We start from the raw sequence: 23,675 nt of genomic DNA on the forward strand, positions 1-23,675 counted from the left end.
GCGTTGGGCGGACGGGCACGCTCTAATTGCGCCCCCGACTGGCAGGCTTGCAGGAAATGGCGTCAACGACACAACACAGAAATGAGGCGAACTTATCGAATAGGGCAAGCCAAAAATTAAGAAATAAATACGTAAAAAGAGGATGACGAAAAGGAAAAAAAAGCAGATGTGGTAAGTATGAATGTGTATCTGTTACATGAGAAAGTAGTGAGGCCGCTTTGTCCCAGTCGAGCTAACATTAGGGGAACAGCAGACCGGCTCACAAGTTGACACAAAACAATATACCGCGCATCAATTTGAATTTGTTCACACGTACATTATCTGCCGTTATTCACCAACTTGCAATGAGTTAGTCGTCCGCGGCCACAGATCATTTCTCCCATGAGCAGAATACGGCAATACGTTTGTTGTCAAATGCAAAACCATTAAGGACCTCCGTTCTGCTCTCAGGTTGGTCTGTCCAAACTGCCTGGAATCCTTTGCGTTTGGCATAGAAAGAGTTGATTGGATCGATCTCCTAGGCATTTTTGTGAGAGGCTAAATGTTACATTGTACAAAATGGTAACACGAAGTTGTTCCTGCAAATGTCCGTTGATTCATTATTCCAGTGTTTTAATGGGCACAACCAATTTCGTCAACAACTTATTCAAGCGAGCTCACCAAATGGAATACTCTCTGCACTTTTCCTTCCTTTCTTTTTCTTCCTCAAAGTGCTTTCTTCAAGTTTTTTTGACAAGGACAACAGCAACCAAATCAAAGTAGGACTTTATTGAGTTTCTCTGTTAAAGACCCTGTAAAGTCACGTTTGTTTTCTTTCTAAATACGTGAAATATGTTTGAAGAGAAGTGCTGAAAGCGTGCGCAGACAGAGAAGAATTTAGGAGTGAATTGTTGAGCTCAAGGACGCACCTGCGCTCAGGACGTTCATTCTGGCCACGAGTGGGGCCTCCCTCCCCCACTACGGAAGTACTGAACGCCGTCATTTCGTTTGCGGTGATCCATCGCAATCGCAAATTACTTGGTAATAAAACCTCGACCCCTTTCTGGCACTCCAGCGTGCAGTTAGCCGACATAAAATAGCACGAAGCGGGCCGACGGCTCCGCTGCTACTAGCTGCTAGAGGCTAGTAGCCTCGCTCCATGCGCCGCGCGTACATCCACACATCAGATACACTTGACTTTAGGATTTCAGTGTTGTTACTATTTCTTATTCATTGTATAAGTCAGTTATTTATTACAATCCATCTTTGCTTAGTCATGTTCCTGTTTGTTTGTTTTTTTTGTTTTTTTGGTGGTACATGGACCTTCCAGCCTGGGGCCCCTAGGGGGTCTAGAAACGGCCCTGCCTTGGGCAACCCTCGGAAAACATCAGCACAACTTTCCGGTAGTGTTTCACGTTTGCGTCGGGTCTCCGAGGACTCGATTCGAGATCGGCGGCGGAACACAATCTTTATGCGGTTGGGGTTCTGCGTGTCAAAACTGTGAAATTTAAATTCTTCATGTTTGGCCTCTGGAACGGACCGTCGTTTACGATTGATTTGAACAATCTTTCTGTGTTAGCATGTCTAAAACGTCCATTAGCATGATAGCCCTATTAGCTGTGTGAGAGCTAATTAGCTGTTAGTAATATTTGCCTAGTTAGCTCAATGAGCAGAAGATTTTGAGTGTCCTACATACTGTATCATTTTTGTAGTGAACTATTTTGGACACGAGGTGAAAACACAGCCTCAGCCATCCAGTGTCGAGAGCGCATTCCTCTTTCCGATGAATATTTGCTGTCTATGGTTAAATGTCCGCACTGCACAGTCATGCGGCCTCACTGCGCATGCGCATCCTCGCATCCACCGCTCAATAAATGTAACCCGGCCTGACCCGGCTCATGAATGAAACATCCCGTTGACCGGCACCGCCCGGCCCGGGCCGGTCCGGTCCGGTGCCATTCTCTACCTACCCGGCGCTCCTCCTCTTCCGCCTCTTGGGACTCTTCATCGGGAAATCGGTCCCGTCCTCACGAGCCGAACCCCACGGCTCCGCGTGAAGGTGCACGCGCGGCCTCCTCGCCACTTAAAAAGACGCAGTCCCGCTCCCGATCCTGGTCCCAGTCCGCGTGGACCGGAAGCGGAATCTGCCAGAGGGCCGCGGTTCTCCTCGCAGAGGCGCGGAGTTGTGCACCGGTCCAGAATCGCAGAACCGCAGATGCGTTTTGTCCGCACTGCAGCGCAGCGGCACCAGCGTCAAGGCACCGAGCGAGGGACGCGATAACTTCCGCTACGCCCTTTCACAATAAAAGACAGCTCGCCGCCGCTCTGCGCCTCAAAGTCCAATTTTTCTGCATCTTTCACATTTTTCAGTTCACTTAAACACGCCAAAACAAATCCATCAAGCAGTTCTATATGGTTTTACACGTATTATATTTACAAAATAAAAAACAGGAAGTCCCGCAAACGATCATGATGAGGAGAAATGTCACACCCCACATTCGTTTTTTTTTCAGATGAAAATTTGCACTCGACAGTATTGAGCTGTATAAACAAAAAAAACACACGCACACAACAACAATAACATTTGCTCTCCACGTAACTAAGTTGTGTCAAACCGAAGAGGGCCGGATGATGTGAAACGTGCTGCCGCCATCTCGCGCTGGGAGCCCGAAATGCACTAAGTATATCAAATTGTACTTGTCTCGCAACGCAAAAAAAGAGCTCTCGTAACACTCGGATCTCGAGAAACTCTCAAGTCAAGGCACTGATATCTCAAAAGACATACTGTTTAGCGAGGCGTCATTTTGAACGCCACTCGAGTTCGAGGCCACTCCTCTCCAAGCTCATCAGTACGCCACTAAATTGCCACTCGCCGCACAGGATGAAGACGAGATGACTGTGAGGCCTGTTCTTTTTGTCTGTCTACGTGTTGTTGCTGCACCGTTTGTGTTCGGTCCATTGCGTGAAGGATTAGCATGAATGGTAGTTAGCATTAGCATTAAGCTAGCAGACTGAAAAGCGACAGTTGAAAGACAACTCTTAAAAACTTAACCAACTTGTCAGTCGGCTCTCTCATATCTCGAAAAACTCGTCAGTATCTCGACTGACAGTCAACTCATCGCTCATTCGTGTCAGCAAACACCACGCGCACACCATTATTACACACAATGATAACATTTTGACGAAGTTCTGCTGATTTGAGCTCATGACGTCACGTGTGACTGTTTCTAAATCAACCCACTGACGTCATCTCAGGGCGAAGCAAAGCACTCGAGACGTCAGGCTTTTATTTTGGTAGGGGGTGGCAGCGTTTCCGATTGCTTTTTCCCGCCCCTCCTCATCGTGCGTGCGCGCGCGCGCGCGCGTGTTTCCTGCTCGAGGATGAGTGCGTGCGTGGGTCAGGGAGTCAGTCGCTGAGTGCTCCTCTGTCCCGCTCTACCGAGCAGCGCCTGAACGCCTCATGCGGCCCGTTTCGAAATGAGGCTTGCACACGATTCATTAAGATTCGAATTTGCGTCATTACACGTCGTCACGTAGGTGCGCAGCGATCCGCGCACAGGCACTTTGGTGGCGGTGTGGTTGTGGTTGGTCTGACCTCCTTGTCGCCGTTTCCCGTCCGGACCGCCCCGAAGCAGCGAACGTCATCGTCATCGTCGCCGTCTTCATCGTCGTGGCCTCCTGCGCTCCATCTTCATCTTCCTCTTCATCCAGCAGCATCAGCATCAGCAGCAGCAGCAGCAGGAGCAGCAGCAGCACCGCGCATGCACACCACCCGGTCCGGCCGCGCCTTCGCCCGTCGCGCAGCGGTGGCGGCGGCGGCGGCGCCCCCTGGCGACGCGGATCTGGTCCCGAAACGGGTCACGTGCTTGTTCTCGCCTGGAAAGATGTTCTTATCATGCTGAGTTTGTGGCGTTCGTTGACCTCGAGAGAGCGAATCGCAGTTTTGGAAAGAGCAATGAAATCATGATCATAAAGCTTTCCACTTCTACACTCAAAAGACACTTTAGAACTGCACACATTATTCATTCCCACAGCCGACGGAAGCGTGGCTGCCGTTCTGCACCTTCGCCCACCGCATTCATTTCTCGTCCCGGGACACGACGACGACGACGATGTTCCGAAATTCGTCCACTTCTGATCTGCGACGACAGGAAAGGTTATCGCTGGCAAAGGGTCAAGGGTCAACCACTTATTCAATCCAAGGCTTCGCTTAGTATTTCCTCACCGTCCCGCGGTTCATTCATTCCTTCATCTTCCGTAGCGCTTCTCGTCCCTCGGGTCGCGGGCGCGCTGGATCCTATGCCAGCCAGCTTCGGGCGATCGTACCAATTTATGCGAAAATTGAAGAATTTCCTAAGGATTCGCATCTGACTATTGTTCTATGAGTCATTTCAAACTGCTCTAAATTGCTTGAGGACTCGGTATCATTTTGCACAATTGTCCAAAAAAAAAAAAAAAAAGTGAAAAGTTATCGGCATTACCGCTAACCTTTGAAGGGAATATAGAATACTTTATATTCTAATATGTAATTCTAACTAGTTTGGAAGAGAATGTGTATTGGAGTATAGGAGTATATTGCAGGAAGGCCCCCAGCGGGGGGTATGTGGCCCTCATCAGGGGGTATTTGGAGACAGATGGCAAAGAAGAAAGGAACTGCGGGGAGCCACTATAAACATTGAATGCAAGAGACATCGGCAGGCGACGCCTGGACCCAGATCAGATAGTCATCATTTGGCCGAACAACGATGACGTCAGATTACGGACCAATCGGACGACAGCGATTCCACACCGGCCGGTTTGAAACATTGTATAAGTCTGGGGGAGAGTCAGATAGTTTTGTTCTACGACTGTATCTGCTAAGAATAAGTTAGGGTAGTTACGAACCCAGAGCTCTGCAAAATGTATAGACTCCTCTGTCAGGAATAAATTGGTTGCTTTTTATACATTGTTGTGAACGACGTTCTTTCACGAAAACGAACACGCTTGGAACCACGGAAGTTAGGAGATTTTAAAACACAGGTTCCTTCACCTTTTATTGCTCAGTGACTGCATTTTGATGTTTGTGTGTCTGAAAAGTATATTTTGTCACAGTGACCGTCCGTTGTCGTACTCGAGCGGCTCCAAGTACCGCAGACAAATTCTTGACATACTTGGCAAATAAAGAGGATTCTGATTCATTTTTCCTCCCACTGTATCCAGGTAAGGATTTTCTACATAAAAGCTTCAAGTTAAATGTATACATTTGTATGTTTTTAAATTCCGACATTGAAACTTTACAGCATCTTTTTTTTTTTTTTTTAAATTGCAGCTTAACAAAGCCTCTTTCCAATGCTGGATAAACAGTAACGGTCATCAACTATTCCATTTCCCAAATAGATTTTCGAACAGATAATAGTTGCTCTTCAAGTGGAGAATTTAGGAACAAGAATTAGATGATATTGGCCAAATATTTTATTGATAAATGTACAGTATTTGCAGCGATGGTGCACAGTGGTGTTGTGCAGAGTCAGCAGAATTGGGGGGACGCTTTTGACCCTAAGTGCCCTTTCGCGTGTGATGTGCCCCTTTGCTGGGCCACAATACTGGCAAATATCGCTCAACACCCGCCTCCCCCTCGACGTATGGTTTCCGTGCCCTCGAAGTACTAAGAAGTTCCCCAACAATACTGTGACCTCCGTTTCTAAAGCTGTTCCGCCGCCGCAGTTTTTTGTATGAAAAACGTGCACGTTGCTAAAAGCCTCTTGTACGGATCTTCAAGTGACCTCATTCCTTCGTGGCTTCGCAGATACCATCCCAAACATGGATCACATTTGTACGAATTAAAACAAAGAAGTTCGTTATGGTTAGGTTTAGGGCTAGGGTTGGGGTTTAAAGCGGTTTAGGACGGGTTCAAATTCGGTTCGTGGGAAACATGAACGTCACAGCTTTTCCCGTTTGGAGGCAGTCGGGCGTGTTCAAAGGGATACGGCAGCCAATCATAGTGCAGCGGCGTGAGTCCCGGAGCCAGTAATATTGGAGCAGGGCGTGTCCTGCCTAGAAATTTGCGCGAATCCCAATTAACGATGACAATGACGTCACGTAACGGAAGCGCGGAAGTGAGACGCTTTGGACTTCGGAGCCAAGATGGCGGCGCAGGTGGACTTGGTTCGCCTGGAGGCTTTCCCGCCTCACTTGAGTCCGCTCGACGTGTTGGTGTCAAGATGGCAGCTCCGTTCGCTTTTCCCCCACGACCACTCGGGCCCCCCGACCGTCCTCTTCACCCCGCGGCGGCCGCCTCCTCGGCCCCGGGCGAGCTCCGTCCTGTTTCGCGTCCGGGCGGTCAGCGACCAGGAGGCGGCGGTCTTCGGGGGAGCGGCCCCCGGCGCCCCGTCGCCGTCGTCTGAAGCCCGAGTGAGGCTCTTCGCCAGCGGCTTGTTCCTGCGGCTCCGCGGCCTCCCGGCGGCGGGGAGCCGCGGGACGGCGCGACCCGTGCCGCCCGTGAGTCTGGACGAGGTGGTGCTGGGAGTCCGCGGCGGCAGCAGGGACGACGCCGACCGCTTCGCCGCGAAGCTGCTGGAGCTTTGCCGGTCTGAATGCTGTGTGCTGGCCCGCCAAGGAGAGCCGCTGGTCGGGGAGCAACCGGGGCAGGTGAGCGATTGACTTTGGGTTCCAATTTAAGGAGGCGCACACTCGAGAAAGACAAGTAGCAGCTGTTTTGGAACAAAAAGTCCATCGCTTAATCGTGCAAATAATCAGTTGCACATGGTTAACTGTGGTTAGCGGACACCATTTTCTCCTCTTCGCCTCGAAAAAAAAAAGACGACATACGTCAGTTGCAGAGGTGGCAGAGAGTAACGCGCTACATTTACTCTGTTACAATTACTCAAGTTACAATTTCCATAAACTGTACTTGGCAGGCTACTTTAAATGCACCGTACTTTTCACTTTGACCTGAGTGTTTGTGTGAAGAAGGATCGATACCTTTATAATGATCGACATGTCGTTCGCTACTTTTATTTATTCCTTCTTGCGTGGTCGGTCCATTTTTAGATTCCATCTTCGACTTCAGCATAGGGCGCCCCTTGCGCCAATCAGACGACACAAGGCCGTCACATGACCGCGTAGGTAGCACACAAAAAAAAAAAAGCGAGTGTGTTTACATACAGACTCCAAAAAACAACAGCTTTGTCATGCGGCTCTTAAATTGTGACTGGCCAAACTTGGATAGTTCAGCCCACTTCTAACTTGAGAAAACACCTTGCAGACGTTTCGATTGTCGTTTTGGCAGCGATCTGTTGTCGCACGCACAATCACTCAGTCAGCTGAGCAAACAGCTTCTTCATGAAGTCATTGAAGTGAATCAAGCAAATAATGTTTCTGTGTTGTTGTTTTTTGGGCAGTTTAAAATTGAAATGATGGCAGGGTTGTGTTGAATCCCATATATTATTATTATTTCATGTCCATGCTCTGATTAAAACACAAAAAAACAGAAGTTACTCCAGTTACTTTACTTGAGTAGTTTTTTTTCCATTGAGTACTTTCTTACTCGGAAGTAAATATTTGGATGACTACTTTTACTGGAGTCATATTATTCTAAAGTAACAGTACTCTTACTTGAGTACAATATTTGGCTACTACCTATTTCTGGTCAGTTGACAATATTTTATTGTCATGTTTGAATGAAGTCGATGTCAGCCTACAATGTGTTTTTTTGGTCAGATTTTTCATGCCTTTGGTGTTTGCTTGTCTGTTTTAGAAACACTTGAACACAAAATATTTACTCAAGGATTAATCAGCTAATTGACGGAATCATCGATCGATTAATTGATCTAAAAAAGTATTCGGTTGCTGCAGCTAGAGGTGCAACAATTCTACTCAATTATCAAATTATTCGCCAACTATTTTGGATTCAGAGTCCATTTTTATTCGATGATTCGTTCGAGCAGCTTACCTCACGTACGGTCTTCGCAGATGGCCGACGCGCTGGTGCTGTCGTGCGGCCCGGTCACGCAGGGTCGCGTCACGGCCGACACCGCCGTTGTCCTGGGCGACTGCGGCGGTTGGCCCGAGGCGCCTCAGCTGGCCCCGCCGCCCAGGAAGCTCCATCTCTGGGCCTCGGACTTCGCTCGCGATGCCGCCGGCCTGGGAAGGGGGCGCTCTCTCCTGGACGGCGCCGGGCGTCGGGCGTCCGGCGGCATCCCGGAGGAGGCGGAGCGGCGGCTGGATGTTCGTGTGACGGATGTGGGGCGGCGGCTCGAGGCGGAAGGTCGCCACGACGAAGACGCGGACGCTCGCTTGTACGTCGGCGGACGCACGCTGCTCGGGCTGGGACTGTTCGACGGCGAGTGGGTCAAGCTGCGGTCGGCGGGCCGAGGCGCCAGATGGCGAGCGGCCGCCCTCGCCGCGCGACGCTCGGACCTGGCGGGCGGCGACGACGACGACGACGACGACGACGGCGGCGGCTGCGTGTCGGAGACATTGTGGTTCAACCTGACGAGAGGTGAAGAGACGCCGGGCGCCACCTGCTGCCTCACGCTCAAGGTGCACACGTGCGTGCACACACACACGAACACGTTCACGCACAAAGTACAAAGACACACGCAAACACAAAAATACACAAAACGCACGGACACACACACGTGGGCCCATTAACACATACACCAACAAACACACAAGCACACACACATGCATGCAAACACACAATGTATAAATACACAAAACACACAAAGAAATCCATACAAACAGAAATATACAAAAACACACTACCAAGCAAAAGCACACACACAACGGCACAGAGAGTAAATACACACGGCAACAAACACACACACATGCAAATGCAGTCCCCTCCAAAAGTATTGGAACGGAAAGGTCGGTTCCTTTTGTTTTTGTTACGTAGGAAGACATTTGGGTTTCAGATCAAAAGATGAATATTGAGGCAAAAGTTCAGAATTCCAGCTTTTATTTCATGGTGTTTACATCGAGATGTGTGATACGACTCAGGACAGATTCATCTTTTGATCTGAAACCAAAATGTGCAAAAAAACAAAGAAATTGACCTTGCCGTTCCAATTGACAGAGAACGCTTTGGAGACAGAAAGACATGGACAAAAAAAAAAAAAAAAAGGGTTGCTAGTTATCTGGTAATGCCGGCACGTTATTATTATTTTTGACAATTGTGCAAAAAGATGCAGAGTGAAAGTGTCCTTTTCAAATCTGCAGTAGAAGGTGTTCAAGTCGTTGGCTAGTCTACTATTGTTCTCATCTTGGGGGGATCGTCGCTTGTAATTGGTCAGCGATTGGAATGCATGCCAGACTGATTTAGAGTCGTTCGCGCTAAACTGTTTTTCCAACTTTGCTGAGGTTCCTCTTTGCAATGTTAATTTCTTTAGTCAGCTGGTTTCTAGCTCGATTATACAGGGCCCTGTCCCCACTTTGATATGCATCCTCCTTAGGTTGTCGAAGCTTCTTAAGTTTGGCAGTGAACCACAGCTTGTTGTTGTTGAAAGTGCGAAATGACTTTGTTGGTACACACACCTCTTCACAGAAACTGATATAAGATGTAACAGTGTCCGTATATTCATCCAGGCTGCCATCTGAATTTTCAAAGACACTCCAGTCTGTGCAGTCGAAACAGCTTTGAAGTTCCATCTTGGCTTCATTGGTCCACTTTTTCACTGTTTTCACTGTAGGCTTCGCGCATTTAAGTTCTTGCCTGTACGTCGATATTCAGTGAATGAAGCAGTGATCAGACGAGCCCAGGGCGGCACGAGGTTTGGCACGGTATGTCTTGTTTAGCGTAGTATAGCAGTGGTCCAAAATTTTATTTTCCCTGGTGGGACAGTCGATGTGCTGCTTGTATTTCGGGAGTTGGTGGTTGAGTTTAGCTTTGTTAAAGTCCCCGAGAATAATGAGGGGTGAGTCCTGGTGTTTTTTTTTCAATTTCGTTGACTTGTTCAGCGAGTCTCAAAGGGCTTCAGAGGCCCACAGCTGGCAACGATCGACGACATCCCCTAATCTAAACCCCCTAATCGGGCAAGGGAAAAACTCAGAACCCCAATTGAGGAAACCAGGCTGCGTTGGACGTCGAGCGGGCAACATCGATCACAAAGTGTGCTGCTGTACAATGCTCATTACGATGGCATTAGAGTCCATTTCTCATTTCTCTGATGACTCCCGCGATGACTCCGCGGGAACTGGTCCGCCTTAGACCTTGTCCCAGTTAGTCAGTGCAGAACCCAAACAGCAACATCCTCAGATTCAGTCAACCTCACCGAGGTTGGGGGGTATTGGACGAGCGGGAGTGAAACGCGCAAGCACACACACATTAACATGTAAATACACCCATTAATGCGCAAATACACGTCTCATGTCCCCGCCACGTATCTTTGACTATGCTTGCTCCACTTTAGAGGTGGAGGCGGCCTCCAGACGGCGCCGGTGAATCTGACACTTCCTGTCGCTCCGCCTCGCCGCCGTTGGCCAGCGAGCTTCATCTCCGGCCCGTGGCGTCGCCGCTCCGCCGGCCGCCGGGTCGCTACGGGGACTCGCTGGCCGCACACTTCTCCGTCCCCAGGTCGGCCGACTGCGAGTTCCTTAAGCGGTGTCGCCGGTGGAAAATTGTTGATTGGCTGCGTGATGTCGTGGGTGCAGGTTGGTGGCGCCGGGGGATGTCCTGCGCGTTCCCGCCCGGAATCACCCAGACCTCCTGGAGGACAACTCTGACAGGTCGGCCCAAGTTTTGGAACCAGAAAGTGACCGGCAGATAGTGATGAGCGCTTGGGCACTTAACCTTTTGACCTTTGAACTTGCTCAGGTGTCGGACGCTGTTGTTTTTGGTGCAGAAGGTGTGTCCTCCTGACCAGACAAAAGAAGAAGCTGACTGTTTTTACCTTGCTGACACAGCGCACACGTCCCTCTTCATGGTGACCTTTAACCCTTCAAGTCCAGCCATTAACCTTTGAACTGTGACCTCTTACCTGTGGGATGCGTTCAGGGGCCGCCAATCAACTGCCTGGTGCCCTGCAGCGCGGCAGAGCTGTGGAGTGGCCCTTCACCTCCGGGTCTCGAGCGGACGGTGGACGCCATCAGCCACGTCCTTCGCCCACACCGACACGGGTGCGGCCCTGCGCTCTCGCGTGATTGGCGGGCGGCGTGCTCATGTGACCCGCTCATGGATGACGCGCTCATGGCGTGCACTCATGGGGGACGTGCTCATGGGGGATGCGCTCATGGGGTGCGCCCTCATGGGGTGGGTGTGCATGGGGGACGCGCTCATGGGGGACGCGCTCATGGGGGATGCGCTTAAGGGGGTGGCGCGGTCATGGGGGACGCCCTCATGGGGGACGCGTTCATGACGTGCACGCTCATGGGGTATGCATGTGTTTTCAGCGGCTCCCTCCCGGCATGCAGGCTCCTGGTCCACGGGCCGGCAGGAAGTGGCAAAGTGACGGCCGTCGTGGCATCCAGCTCCAGGCTCCACCTACAGCTAATCAAGGTGCGACTGCTCCATGCCCCCCGCGCACCCCTCAGATGTCTGCCGTCTGTGCACTGACACCGCGCCTTATTTCGCGGTGCGTAGGTGGACTGCGTCGGCGTGTGCGGCGACACGGCCGCCGCCACGGAGGCGCGCTTGACATCCTTGTTGGAGCGCGCTGACGCCTTGCAGCCTTGCGTCCTTCTGCTCAGGAATCTGCAGCTCCTCCTGCGGTCTCGCGGGGGCGTCGACGACGATGCCCGCGTCCAGGCGGCGCTCTGCCACGTGCTCTGCAGCGCCCCCAGCGGGTGACATACGTCATTTGTATGCTACGTTGGCACTGTGTCGCATCAACTTTGTGTCTTCCAGGGTGGCGGTGGTGGCGACCATCTGCAAACTGCGCCAGCTGCCCGCCGGCATCGCGGCGGCGTTTGTCCACCAGGTGGCTCTACAGAGTCCCACCGAGGATCAGCGCCGGGTCATTCTGACGCGGCTGAGTCGGGACGTCGACCTTGCCCGTGACGTCGACCTGGAGAGAATCGCCCAAGTCACGGCCGTAGGTCGTCTTTAGCGCGTCGCGGTTTCGATTCGTGTTGCGCCAGTTCATGTCGGGACGCGCGCGGACAGACGATGGATTGGCCAAAAGCTAGCTTCGGCCACGCGGAGCTCCCCCTTCGCGCGGCTCGCCCCACGCTCTTCGGCTCGTCAGCCTTTCTGGCGTGCCCCCGAAGCGCTGCGGCTCGGACCCCGGTTTTCCGCCAACCCGCCGGCTCTCCCGGACGCTTGCCCGCGCCCGCAGATCGTCGTGCCCGACGCACCGACGGTTTGCGACGCTCATGAGCGCAACTCTGCCGCTTTGTTAATCGTTGGCGGAGAGGTTCCGTTTGCAGACCTCGCCGAGCAGGACCCCTCCGCTTTTCCATTGTACTTTTGAGAATGTTCGACGCTGTAGCTTTTTTGTATTACGCTGCACCGCTGCCTTTAAGTGCGACATGGAAATGAGGCAACTCTACCACTCCTGCTGCCCGCACTTTCACAACAGACGCGCTTTGGTACTGAAACATGGTTCACACGGTTCCGATTGATTTTAAAGCTATACACACTCAAAAGTCACAGGGTACGTGCGGAAATTCAATCTGACCCTCTGAGAGTGCAGTGTCCGGAGAGGCGGAGCGCGCTTCATTTTCGATGAATTTACGAAGGAGCGTGTCGGCCATTGGCAGGGATACGTCAGTGCCACCGCCATATTGAATGTGTCACTTCTGCCTGTAACCGTCGCGTCTCGCCTGACGCTCCGGCCGCTCTGTCGCTTCAGTCAGAGTGGCGGGAGTGCGCTCGGAATAACCGAACGGCACACTCCGACGACGCTCTTGAGTTTCCGAACGTTCCGGAGTGTAGAGAGTGCGCTCTTGGAGTGAATTTCCTATCATACCCGCAGTTACGACAGTAGAATGTGATGATGGCGACTCCAAGTGGACGGAAATGTTTTTTTTTTGTTTCTCTGCGTTTAGGGTTTGGTGTTGGGCGACTTGCGCACCCTGCTGGTGGAGGCCAGCCGTGCGGCGTGCCGACGACTGGTCCCGGCTTGGTGAGACTCGCCGTATGTCCGGAACGTTCGTCCTCGGGCGACCGTTTGAGCGCGTCCGTGTCCGTTTCAGTCGGGGTCTGCGTGAGGACGACGTGCTCGCCGGCGGCGTGACCGTCCGGCAGCGTGACTTCCTGGCGGCTCTGCAGACCTTACAGGACGTCCGATCGGCGGCCGTCGGCGCCCCCGGGGTGAGTCCCGTAGATATGAAGACGCCCTGCGCCAGCTAACTGCCGGGCCTGCGTGGTGGCCATGTTGGGGAGGTCGACGTTCCCCTCAAAGAGAACAATCGCAACTTGCTCAATTCTCAGCCGACTTTCACAAAGTGGACTTTTGTTCATGTCAAAGTATTTTCTGCCAATACAGAACCTTTGGGAAATATTTGTACCTGTAAAAGGCTATTCCCCGGTCCGCTGTTGTGATCGTACGCGCTGTACGCAACCATATGCAGCGCAATCTTTTGGGTTTTCTCGACATGACGACCGACCTTCTAGCTTAGGGTCGCCGTCGGCACAGAGCGCAAAACGGCCGTCGTCGTCTCCATATTCGTATCTGTGGCCGACTTCGGTCTTGGATAACCGTAACCTCCTCCTTCCATTCCATAAATGTCATCTCGGATAGCCGCAGGGTCGTGTCACCTAGCACAAATGACGTCGCTTTTGACTTTTATACGGGATTTGGCATTACAGATAGCTGCAATCCATTTGCAGATACCCGCTATGTTGATGACGGATGTATGTGGTGGAATTGTACTCATCTGGAACTTCACTTTTCTCTACAATGCCATTTGGACTCATTCTAATTGTAGTTACGTATATTTATCACGTCGCCTACTTCAAATTTCGGATTCAAGATATCTGTAAAGGGACATGCAGAAAATCTTATGACGACTCAAAATCAAAATGGAGCGATCTCCAACTGGAGTTACAGATATGTGCAACTCTGATTCTGCATATTATATGTGCATAAAGAATTGTAGATATCTGTAGCGACAGAGCCCATACGAATGGCAAAAGTGACGTTGCAGATGTCGGACCTAAAAATTGTGGCCACGGCACACCAACATTTTTGTTGGTGTGCCGTGGGATTTTGCAATTGTAAAATATGTTCCTTGGCTCCATAGAGGTTGGAAATGACTGCTCTCGTCAGATCGTGTATTCTCATCAGTCGGGTCAAACCAACATTACAACAACATGACAGAAATAATGGGTGCTAACTTGGGTGCTGTCATTAAATGACTTCACCCGCAGCGGAACTTTACAGCATGATTTGACAGAACGGTTTTTACATCCAACTGTTCGTGCTACCGCTAGCTTGCTAGGCTACATAACGTTTTGTCGCCTGCTTGCGAGCCGTACCGTATTCAAAGTACGTGAACGTACTCAGGCGAGCCTTAAACGAACGTGCTCTCCTGTCCTGAGCACCGGTGACCACCAACGCACGTTTTCCCCCATTTTGTCCATAAAATACAAAGTCGGCGCGCTCCGCTCCTGTTGTCGTCGCCACGCTAACGAGCGTATCCGGTCACATTTGAGTTGACGAGACAAAGCCCGATGATCGTAAACAACGGGATGCGGTGGTATTATTGCATTCGTTTGACATTGTGCAATGTTTAAAGAGCAAATTTGTCTGATCCGGCATTACGTGTTGTCTGTCTCACACCGCCAACGTTTATTTTTAATTTTTTTAAATAACTTCTTTTGCCATCAGATATTGACAGTACTACGTCAAAAGACAAGGCTAAAAATAAACTAGCTTTTGGATTCAAATATACTGTGCACGCGGCGACGCGGAGTTAACGTCTTTTGCGGACATTGATCGGATCGGCGAATTATGACATTAAAGCCGATCGGCATAAAATGCTAAATGTCGGCCGATACCGATCAGCCCGATCAAATCGGTGTAAAGTCTAGTTACGGATATCGCTAATGTTCTTTTTGACCACAAGCGAAAAAGAATTCTAGATATCTGCAAAACACTTTGACTCTAGCTGTTAAATGTTAAGAAGGCTTGCCATATAGTTGGGCGAGCTGTAGTTCACTAGTGCAGGGGTCACCAACGCGGTGCCTGGGGGCACCCTACGAGTCGCCCGCGAGCCTGTTCTAAAAATAGTTCACCAGTGCGAGACTTCTTAACCATTTTAGCACCGTAATAATAGATATATTTATTAGTTTCACAGTTTTCAGCGGCAGTTCGAATGATGACAATTGCACGACGTAGCGTAGTTACAGTCATTTGAAATACACATGCACCGCGGTGTCAGCGGCGATCCCCGTGGTTTGGAAGGGTTAAGTGTGCTATAGCGAGCATTTTTTGTCGCTATTCTTTTTAAATTGGTGTACATTTTGAAGTTACTATATGAATCTACTTTGGACCTTGTAGCCTCCTCCCAGCTGTTGCACGTGGCAACGTAGCGATTCATTTCTGGTTCTTGGATGAGGCGAGGGTTCGTGACTTTGAGGAGCGGCTCTGCGCCGTTGAAGGACCGCGAAGCCCGTAGCTGGTGCGGCGCCAGTTCAGTTAGCTTAGCGCCTAGCATTTCCCCGGCAATTCCCGAGCAGCCGGGAAAGCGGGTAGGGTGTGCGACTGTTCGACGTAGACGCGCGTACGGCCGACGGCTCCCGCCGCTAGCGACGTCGTCGTCGAGCAAATCTATAGCGTAGGCCGGCGTCTGAAGCCGTTCCTCGTGTGGTCAGATTCCAGCCGTGCGCTGGGAGGACGTGGGCGGCCTGGAGCAGGCCAAGAAGGACATTCTGGACACCGTCCAACTTCCTCTGCAGCGTCCGCAGCTCTTGTCTCTCAACCTGAACCGGACCGGAATTCTGCTCTACGGGCCTCCGGGCACGGGCAAGACTCTGCTGGCCAAGGCCGTGGCCACGGAATGTTCCATGACCTTCCTCAGGTATGGTATACGTTCACCCGCGCGATAGACCGCATGGCTCATTGACATGGTCAAGAAACAGCCCGCTGAATTTCCTTTTGCAAATCAATTCATTTGGATGAATTGAATTTGCAAAAGTTGTGAGGTTGCGGGTTCAAATCCCGGCCCCGCCTGTGCGGAGTTTGCGGGCTCTCCCCGTGGCTGCGTGGCTTTTGTCCGGGCGCTCCGCTTTCCTCCCGCATCCCAAAACACGCGTGCTAGTTTAATTGACGACTCTAAATTGCTCGTAGGTGTGAATGTGAGGGCGAACGGTTGTTTATGTCTATGCGCCGTACGATTGGCTGGCGACCAGTTCAGGGTGGAGCCCGCCTCCTGGCCGAAGGTAGCTGGGGTAGGCTCCGGCACGCCCGCGGCCCGCGTGAGGAGAAGCTGAACGGAAGATGAATGAATGAATTCCTTTGACTGATACGAGCATTTGGATTATAATTGGTTCAAAGTAAAGCAATTATTCTAAAGTCGTACTTATCCAACCTTGAATGCCAAAGTGTCTTTGCTCTTAGGTGTCCCAAATGAAGTTTTGCGAAGATGCTTCATGACATTTTGGGATGTCTCGGGTATTTCCCTTCCGTGAAAACGGAACACAAATGCATCTTAGTGTCCTTTTTTTTTTTTTTTTCCCCCAAATGTCACTCAAGCTGCGTTTGCCGTGAATGCAACTGGAGAGAGACTCCGGAGGGATCTTTGATGAGGCAGCCGTTTTGCATTCCCACAATATTTATTTTTTCGGTCCGGTCCGGTCCGCTCGGACTCGATGTCCCCCGCCTCCCCCGGAACGTGAGCAAAGTTCTGTCGGAGGTGCTTGTCGAAACTCCTCCTGACGGGATTCCGCCAGACGTTCCCAGCAGACCCTCACGATACGTTTGGGACTGCCACGTCGGACCGGCATCTTCCCCCATCGACCAGACTAATGAAACTCAAGTGAAAATGAAGACACGTCGATGGGAAACCGCAAACATTTTTTGACCAACTTTGCCACTTGCAATCCTTGTTTCCTTCCACCTTCAGCAATTGACTCCAAATGTCGTCCACTTGCAGATCCGATGCTCGCACGCTGGCCACGTGTCTCACACACACACACACACACACACACTTAATTTGTGTCCCCTGACTAGCAAACATCTTGAATGAAGTCACGTTATAGTCCACACATACTCGACTTGTCACCATCGCATAAATTGGCCACAAATTCGACGGTAATCGTAATTGAAAGAAACCTTAGCCCTCCGCGGGGCGGTCGTTATGTTAGTCCATTGCCATTCACGTTAAACTCGCTGATTTGCGCAAGGTTCTTTTTGAGAGTCGTCGCGTTACCGGCGTTCACCTCTCTGTTCAGTGTGGAATCAGAATCCGAATCATCTTGATTTTCCAACTATGTTCAAGAAACACACGAGGAATTTGTCTCCGGCAGTCGGAGCCGCTCGAGTACGACGACAGACGGTCGATCATCCCGCACTTTCCTCATTTTCTCTTCTTTGCTTGCATTTGTCTTCTGCGACGTCGTCGCCGTCTTCTCCTCCTCCCCGTGTTGTGTTTGACGGCGGCTTGCAAACTACCGCGTCGTCACCATTTATTTCGCGCCGCTTGAATCAAACGCGTACGCTCCGTTTCCGCTACCTTTGCTCACGTCGATGAAATAACCCCATTGCACGAGTCCGTCTGCTTCGCCTTTGAACTCTTTCCCGCCATGAACAGGCAGCTACCCGATATATATCAATAGTATCCAACTGGGAGGGCAGGCGGTGAATGAGTTAACTCGGCGGATCGGGCACTTTTTGTCCTCGAAACATCGGAGTACTCGTTGCAGCCCGAATTACAATACACCTACACGGCGGCAGACCGTGCGACGTGGCTACTGCGCACATGCACCACGACGGCGACGCTCAAACAAAATATCGTGGAGCCCTACTCCCATTCGTGTATTCTTTATCCTCTGCGTAGAACGACTCATGAACACCCAACCGATGAGCTGAGAGAAATTGAGGTGTTATGAATCCCACTTGAGCTCTAGGCTGGACACGCCCAGCTGCAATGTGATTGGCCGCTGCGTCCGCAATTTTCGTTGTGGCTGGGGGGGGGGGGGAGGCTGGAACGGATTATTTCAGTTCATTTACGTGGGGAAAGATGATTTGCCATACAAACGCTCAATTCAGCTCAAGGCGCCACTGTACAGTTTCTTAATAGTTATTCCCCTCCCGCACGTTGTCGACGCATTTCAACTAATTAATAAAAAGCGTTCCTTAACACCTGTTCTCACACGCGCGCTGTCAAGAGATGGCAAACTATTGGAAAACATCGCTCGTAATGACGACGTGCGCTGTGTGTTCAGCGTCAAAGGTCCGGAGCTGCTCAACATGTACGTCGGGCAGAGCGAGGAGAACATTCGAGAAGGTGAGCGGAACCTTTTGTTATCCTCTAATCACATTTGCCCATTGAAATGACGGCCGTGCCGTTCATCTGTACCGGCCCCCCCTCTCTCCCCCCAGGAAAAAAATAATGACATTTTGTTTTTTAAACCAAGGTGAAGAGCACTCTATAATAAAACTGCACCTTTATAATAACAACTAGGGCCCGACCAATTAATCTGCCGATGTCAAATTGGCAAAAATTGGCAGTTTTTTGTCCATTTTTGAATATGATTTTGACATTCAAAAAATTGGCTGAATTTAACCGATTTTTCGTTCTGTTGTGAAATAAAGAAATTCTAAACTGACAAAGTCTTGTAAAACAGTCAAATGTTCTGCCTCTAATTCATATCTTAGTTAAAAAAAAAAATACAAAAGTTATTTTATTCGTTGTATATTTTTTAAATGAATTGGCCGATTCATCTTTTGGCGGAATTTTACTCTGCCAAATGTCGGAATCCGCATCGGCCTCAATAAATCCACATGGGTCGCGTCCCCAGTAAAAAACAAATTAAGTAGTGTAAAAAAAAAAAAAAAAATGAAAAATTGCGTCCATCGTGATTTAATGCTGTAGTTTATTGTGCTGCTCCTTCTTTCCACCGGGGGGCAGTATAAAACAGTCACGCAGACGCAAAAAAAGAATAATCGAGTGACTTCACATTTGCGCTCAGTGTTCGAGAGAGCGCAATCGGCAGCGCCGTGCGTGGTCTTCTTCGACGAACTGGACTCTCTGGCGCCCAGCAGGGGGCGCAGCGGGGACTCTGGCGGGGTGATGGACAGGTGAGCGCACGCTAATGCTAATGCTAGCGCAGTGCCTAAAGTTAGCCTTTAATCCATCAGGGTGGTCGCTCAGCTGCTGGCCGAGCTGGACGCTCTGAACGCTTCGGCCAGAGTTTTCGTCATCGGCGCCACCAACCGACCCGACTTGCTCGACCAATCCCTGCTCAGGCCCGGAAGGTCAGAGTTCACGCTTGTACGCCAGTCATTGACAGACGCAATATTATCAGAACACGAAGAGAATTACACTTTGTGTGTTTAAAACAACCAAAGAACTTTGCGTTCACCCGGTTAGCGTAATGCTAACACATCATGAAAAACACCATAGACAGGCTAGCGAATAGCGTCAGTGTCACTGTGTTACCATATTTGAACACAAACGGTCCAGCAACGCATATAGACAGACAATGTGACAATACTCACAGGCATATATTCTTGATTCTCTGCGAAGAACGATTAATTAGTTGCGTCCGTGCAGGTTTGACAAGCTGGTCTACGTCGGGATCAACCGAGACCCCGGCTCGCAGCTGCAAGTCCTCCGAGCCGTCCTCAGAAAGTAAGAGCGGCGCCCAAACACGTCAACGTGATGTCACTGTTTTACCGGTTTCTGATTGGCGGCTCTCAGCTTTCACCTGGACGACGGTGTGGACCTGCCGCAGGTTGTGGCGTTTTGCCCCGCCCACATGAGCGGCGCCGACCTGTACGCGCTGTGTTCGGACGCCATGACGGCCGCTATCAAAAGGAAGATCTGCGCCGTGGAGCGCGGTAGGACGGAGGGGGGCAAAGGTCAATCTTACCAGATAAAAGTCGGATTTGAATTTAAGAAAAATGGAACCTCAGGAGAAAAATTGACCCATTTTTATTTTATTATTTTATTTTATTTAACTCAAGGAAATCATATCATTTTTAAGGGGGTTGGGGGGGGGGGGCTTAATTTTGGGGGAAAATCTTTCAAGAAATAATGATAAAATTGTGTTTTTTCAAGAAAGAAAAATATTTTTTAGGGGGAAAATATTATTGGAAAAAAAGTCAAGTCATGAGAAATAGTGGAACTTTTTCATATGAGAGAAGGTTGCGTACCACACTTTCACAATCACGACGCATGACTTTGCTGTGCGTGTGACTGCATGTACTGTTGTGTTTGTGCGTGTGCGTGTGCGTGTGTGTGTCCTTTGGAATGACTGCTTCAGATATTGAAGCGTCCTGGGATGACATCTGCCCGTTGTGGCGAGGATTGTGCTCAACTCCTTTTGGTCCAGATTGTGGGATTCAAAATGTCATCTTGTCGCATTTGCGCGAGTGCATGTTTTGATGGTTGAAAGTCACCTTTTTTTCCACTGCAATCTTCTCCTTTTGCATAAGAGAGAGAGCGGCGGAAACGGAAAACGTGTCACCGGATACACAACGGATCGTGTCGGCGTATTGCATTGCGGCGGGGGGAAAAAGAACAAAAAGAGGAATAGCGTGGCGTCGTCACCGGTGCTCGGGCGTGGGCTGTCCGATCCGGAAGAGCTCGATATATTTTCACGTACTTTTAATATAATACAGCTCGCGAGCAGGCGACATAATGTTATGCAGCCTAGCATAGCCTAGTGCTATCGCTAACGTTTGTATGTAAACAAGCCAGCGTTCTTTCGAATCATGCGCCAAAGCTTCGGTAAACATTGGTTCGCGTGCGTGAAGAAATGTTGACAACGGCGAGCGTGGGAGGCGAAGCGCCGTTCACAATACGCAATCCTATTGGTCGAGGCGCGCTGCCGGAGAGTTGTCGTTGATACGGTATGTCACGCGACGTGGAAGAGATCCAAAAAAGAAAACATGCTGGGCTTTTCATTTTGGCGTCGCAGGGCCAAATCGTTGATCGCCGAAATACGCTGGCTAAGGAAAGTATTCAGACCCCCTGAAATTGTTTACTATTTGTTATTTTGCAGCCATTTGCTAAAATCATTGAAGTTGATTTTTTTTTCTTCCTAATTAATGTACACACAGCAACCCATATTGACAGAAAAAGATGCAATTGTTGAAATTGTGGCAGATTTATTAAAAAGAAGAACTGAAATATCACACAGCCGTAAGAATTCAGAGCCTTTGCCGAGTATTTAGCAGAAGCACCTTTTGAGCTAATACAGCCCCGAGTCTTTTTGGGAATGGGAATACCGCTTAGAATTAAGGCCAACAATTTCTATCTTGGTTTCCTCAGACCAGAGAATCTTGTCTTGGAGTGCTTCAGGTGTGTTTTTTTTTTTTTTTGCAAACTCCATGCGGGCTTTCGCGCGTCTCGCACTGAGGAGAGGCTTCCCTCCGTCGGGCCACTCCGCCATAAAGCCCCGACTGGTTGACTTTCTAGAACTTTCTCCCACCTCCCGACTGCACCTCTGGAGCTCAGCCACGGTGATCTTTGGGTTCTCCTTGACCTCACTCACCAAGGCTCTTCTCCCCCGATGGCTCAGTTTGCCCGGACGGCCAGTTCCGGGAAGGCTTCCGGTCTCTTCCGTTTCAGGATTATGGAGGCCGCTGTGCTCTTGGGAACCTTAAGTGCAGCAAATTGTTTTTGTAACCTTGGCCAGATCTGTGCCTTGCCACAATTCTGTCTCTGAGCTCTTCAGGCAGTTCCTTTGACCTCATGATTCTCCTTTGCTCTGACTTGCACTGTGAGCTGCCAGGGGTGTGGCTTTCCTCATCAAGTCCAATGAAGGTGTAGAACCATCTCAAGGATGATGATGATGAAGAAATGGACAGCTGTGTGATATTTCAGTTTTTCTTCTTTCATAAATCTGCAAACAATTCCGTTTCTGTCTGGCCATATGAACGTAAATGCTTTTAGCAAATGGCTGCAATATAACAAAGTGAAAAAATGAAGGGGGTCTGAATACTTTGCGTACCCACTGTATTTGTGTAAATAATTTGAAGCAAATCTCTCCCAATATGCTGCTGAATCATTTGAAATGGCAAGTGTGAGCCGTCAACTCATCTGGACTACGAGTGAGCAAGCTAGCTAGCTTGTAAAGTTCGCTAAGCCGCTAAACTCCTCGCGCCACAAGTCACCTACAACTTTTCTTTTTACACGCAACATCAGTATCAGTGCCGCTACGTTTGTCACGGGAATAAAACCAAAAGTCGGTTCCCCGAGCGACGTCTGCGATCGTCTCCAGGCCGCTAACTGGGGTGAACGCGAGTTCCGGTGGTTGTTTGTTTATTTGTGCCCCGCCGTTGGCTGGCGACCAGTTCAGGGTGCACCGCGCCTTTTGGCCGAAGATAGCTGGGATAGGCTCCAGCACGCCCGTGACCCCCGTGAGAATAAGTGCTACGGAAAATGGACGTCTAGGGAAACCAACGACAAAAATAAAGTGCTACAATTGCAGTCGTAATGATTTAACCATATTCTGTTTGGGACCACGATTTTAAACGGGTAAATCGGTTTGAAATAATTTGTAAAATAGTGTTTCTCATCGTAAAGGATACTTTGATATGGTGGTGTTACACTTATGCGATCATTTTGAAATGTATGTCAATTGCGGTCGTGCTAATGCTCAAAATGAAATTGGAAGAGGGTCAGAAGACCCCGGCCCCTCTGAGTCGAACAAAGGATCAAATCAAAGGAGTTTTATTGATTTATTGTAATGAATGGACCCGTTTTGTCCGCTACTGCTTGTTGCGGACAAACGTCTTGTTCACAGTGACATATTTTGCAAATATCGTATCTCGAGTCACTGTCAATGGAAACTATGGTATACCGTGGTCATACTGGACCTCCTCAAAAACCGGTGCGACCGACTGACAACGTTGGTGGCACCAGTGCTACTAGTGCAAACGTTACGGTGTAGAGGCTTGCAATTAAGAGGCAACCTTAAATGTTGTCAATTTCTGGTGTATCAATCCATCCCGGCGCGGAGAGGTCGACGTTGAACGGTGGCCGTTGTGCGTGGCGTCCGTCAGGTTTGGACTCGGAGGACTCGCCGCTGCGCCTCACCGTGGACGACTTCGGCGCAGCGCTCCGCGACTTCCTGCCGTCGCTGTCGCAAGAGGAAGCCATGCGATACCAACGCCTTCAACGCAGCGCCTGACGCGACGGGAAGTCGGCCGCTGTCACGACAAAACCTTCGATCGTGTATGTGACCAATAAACACGAAGCTTACTTGAATTGAAGCGCACCGCTGGTATTTTGTTGAGTGATGTCATATTTGACGGGGGGGGGGGTGGCGGGTGCCACGTGATTGGTCAGTTCGTCTCACTTATAAACCTCAGGCCTTTTTAATTCCCCTGTCTTGTTCTTGGCAGGTTTTTGTTTGTTTGGTTTTTGCTTCTTTGACAGCATAATTTCATGAAGTCATTAGTATCAGATATCCGTTAGTCCTCTAAAATGACACTGCAAAATGTGGAGATTGGAAAATACCCTGAAAAAATGTTCAAGTTAAACGGTCTCAGTTAAATGATTATCTAGATAGTTGTCGATTAATTTGATAATCGATTAATTGTTGTCCCTCAAAATATAATAATTTTGTTGAGTCTTGTATTTTGGGCCGTGTTTCATACCAAAAT

The 23,675-nt window shown here is 49.9% G+C and overlaps 1 protein-coding gene across 4 annotated transcripts; it reads left to right on the forward strand.

Annotated features, from left to right (window-relative positions):
* Nucleotides 1-6,074: 6,074 nt before the first annotated feature.
* Nucleotides 6,075-23,277, forward strand: pex6 (peroxisomal biogenesis factor 6). Of its 4 annotated transcripts, none has more exons than XM_061679339.1 (18): nt 6,075-6,606; nt 7,930-8,507; nt 10,370-10,531; nt 10,609-10,683; nt 10,772-10,880; nt 10,952-11,073; nt 11,347-11,452; nt 11,537-11,739; nt 11,801-11,987; nt 12,943-13,019; nt 13,090-13,207; nt 15,713-15,918; nt 18,284-18,345; nt 19,031-19,139; nt 19,200-19,316; nt 19,615-19,692; nt 19,762-19,922; nt 23,073-23,277. In XM_061679339.1, exons 1-18 carry the CDS (start codon nt 6,103-6,105, stop codon nt 23,198-23,200), a joined length of 3,102 nt encoding a protein of 1,033 aa, XP_061535323.1. In that variant the 5' UTR covers nt 6,075-6,102; the 3' UTR covers nt 23,201-23,277. The 4 variants fall into 4 exon arrangements, with proteins under 4 accessions (XP_061535323.1, XP_061535321.1, XP_061535324.1 ...); XM_061679337.1 differs by having other exon boundaries at nt 19,762-19,901; nt 23,030-23,277; XM_061679340.1 differs by having other exon boundaries at nt 19,762-19,901.
* Nucleotides 23,278-23,675: the final 398 nt, after the last annotated feature.

The sequence above is a fragment of the Phycodurus eques genome, chromosome 6 (assembly GCF_024500275.1).
Source record: "Phycodurus eques isolate BA_2022a chromosome 6, UOR_Pequ_1.1, whole genome shotgun sequence".
NCBI lineage: Eukaryota > Metazoa > Chordata > Actinopteri > Syngnathiformes > Syngnathidae > Phycodurus > Phycodurus eques.

What these genes read in the sequence shown, in the direction of transcription:
- pex6 (XM_061679337.1), top strand. Translation starts at nt 6,103, where the DNA reads ATGGCGGCGCAGGTGGACTTGGTTCGCCTGGAGGCTTTCCCGCCTCAC. An exon ending in CTCTGCAGCGCCCCCAGCGG is followed by an intron (nt 11,740 to 11,800) that starts GTGACATACGTC and finishes TGTGTCTTCCAG; the next exon opens with GGTGGCGGTGGTGGCGACCA. An exon ending in TGTTCCATGACCTTCCTCAG is followed by an intron (nt 15,919 to 18,283) that starts GTATGGTATACG and finishes CTGTGTGTTCAG; the next exon opens with CGTCAAAGGTCCGGAGCTGC.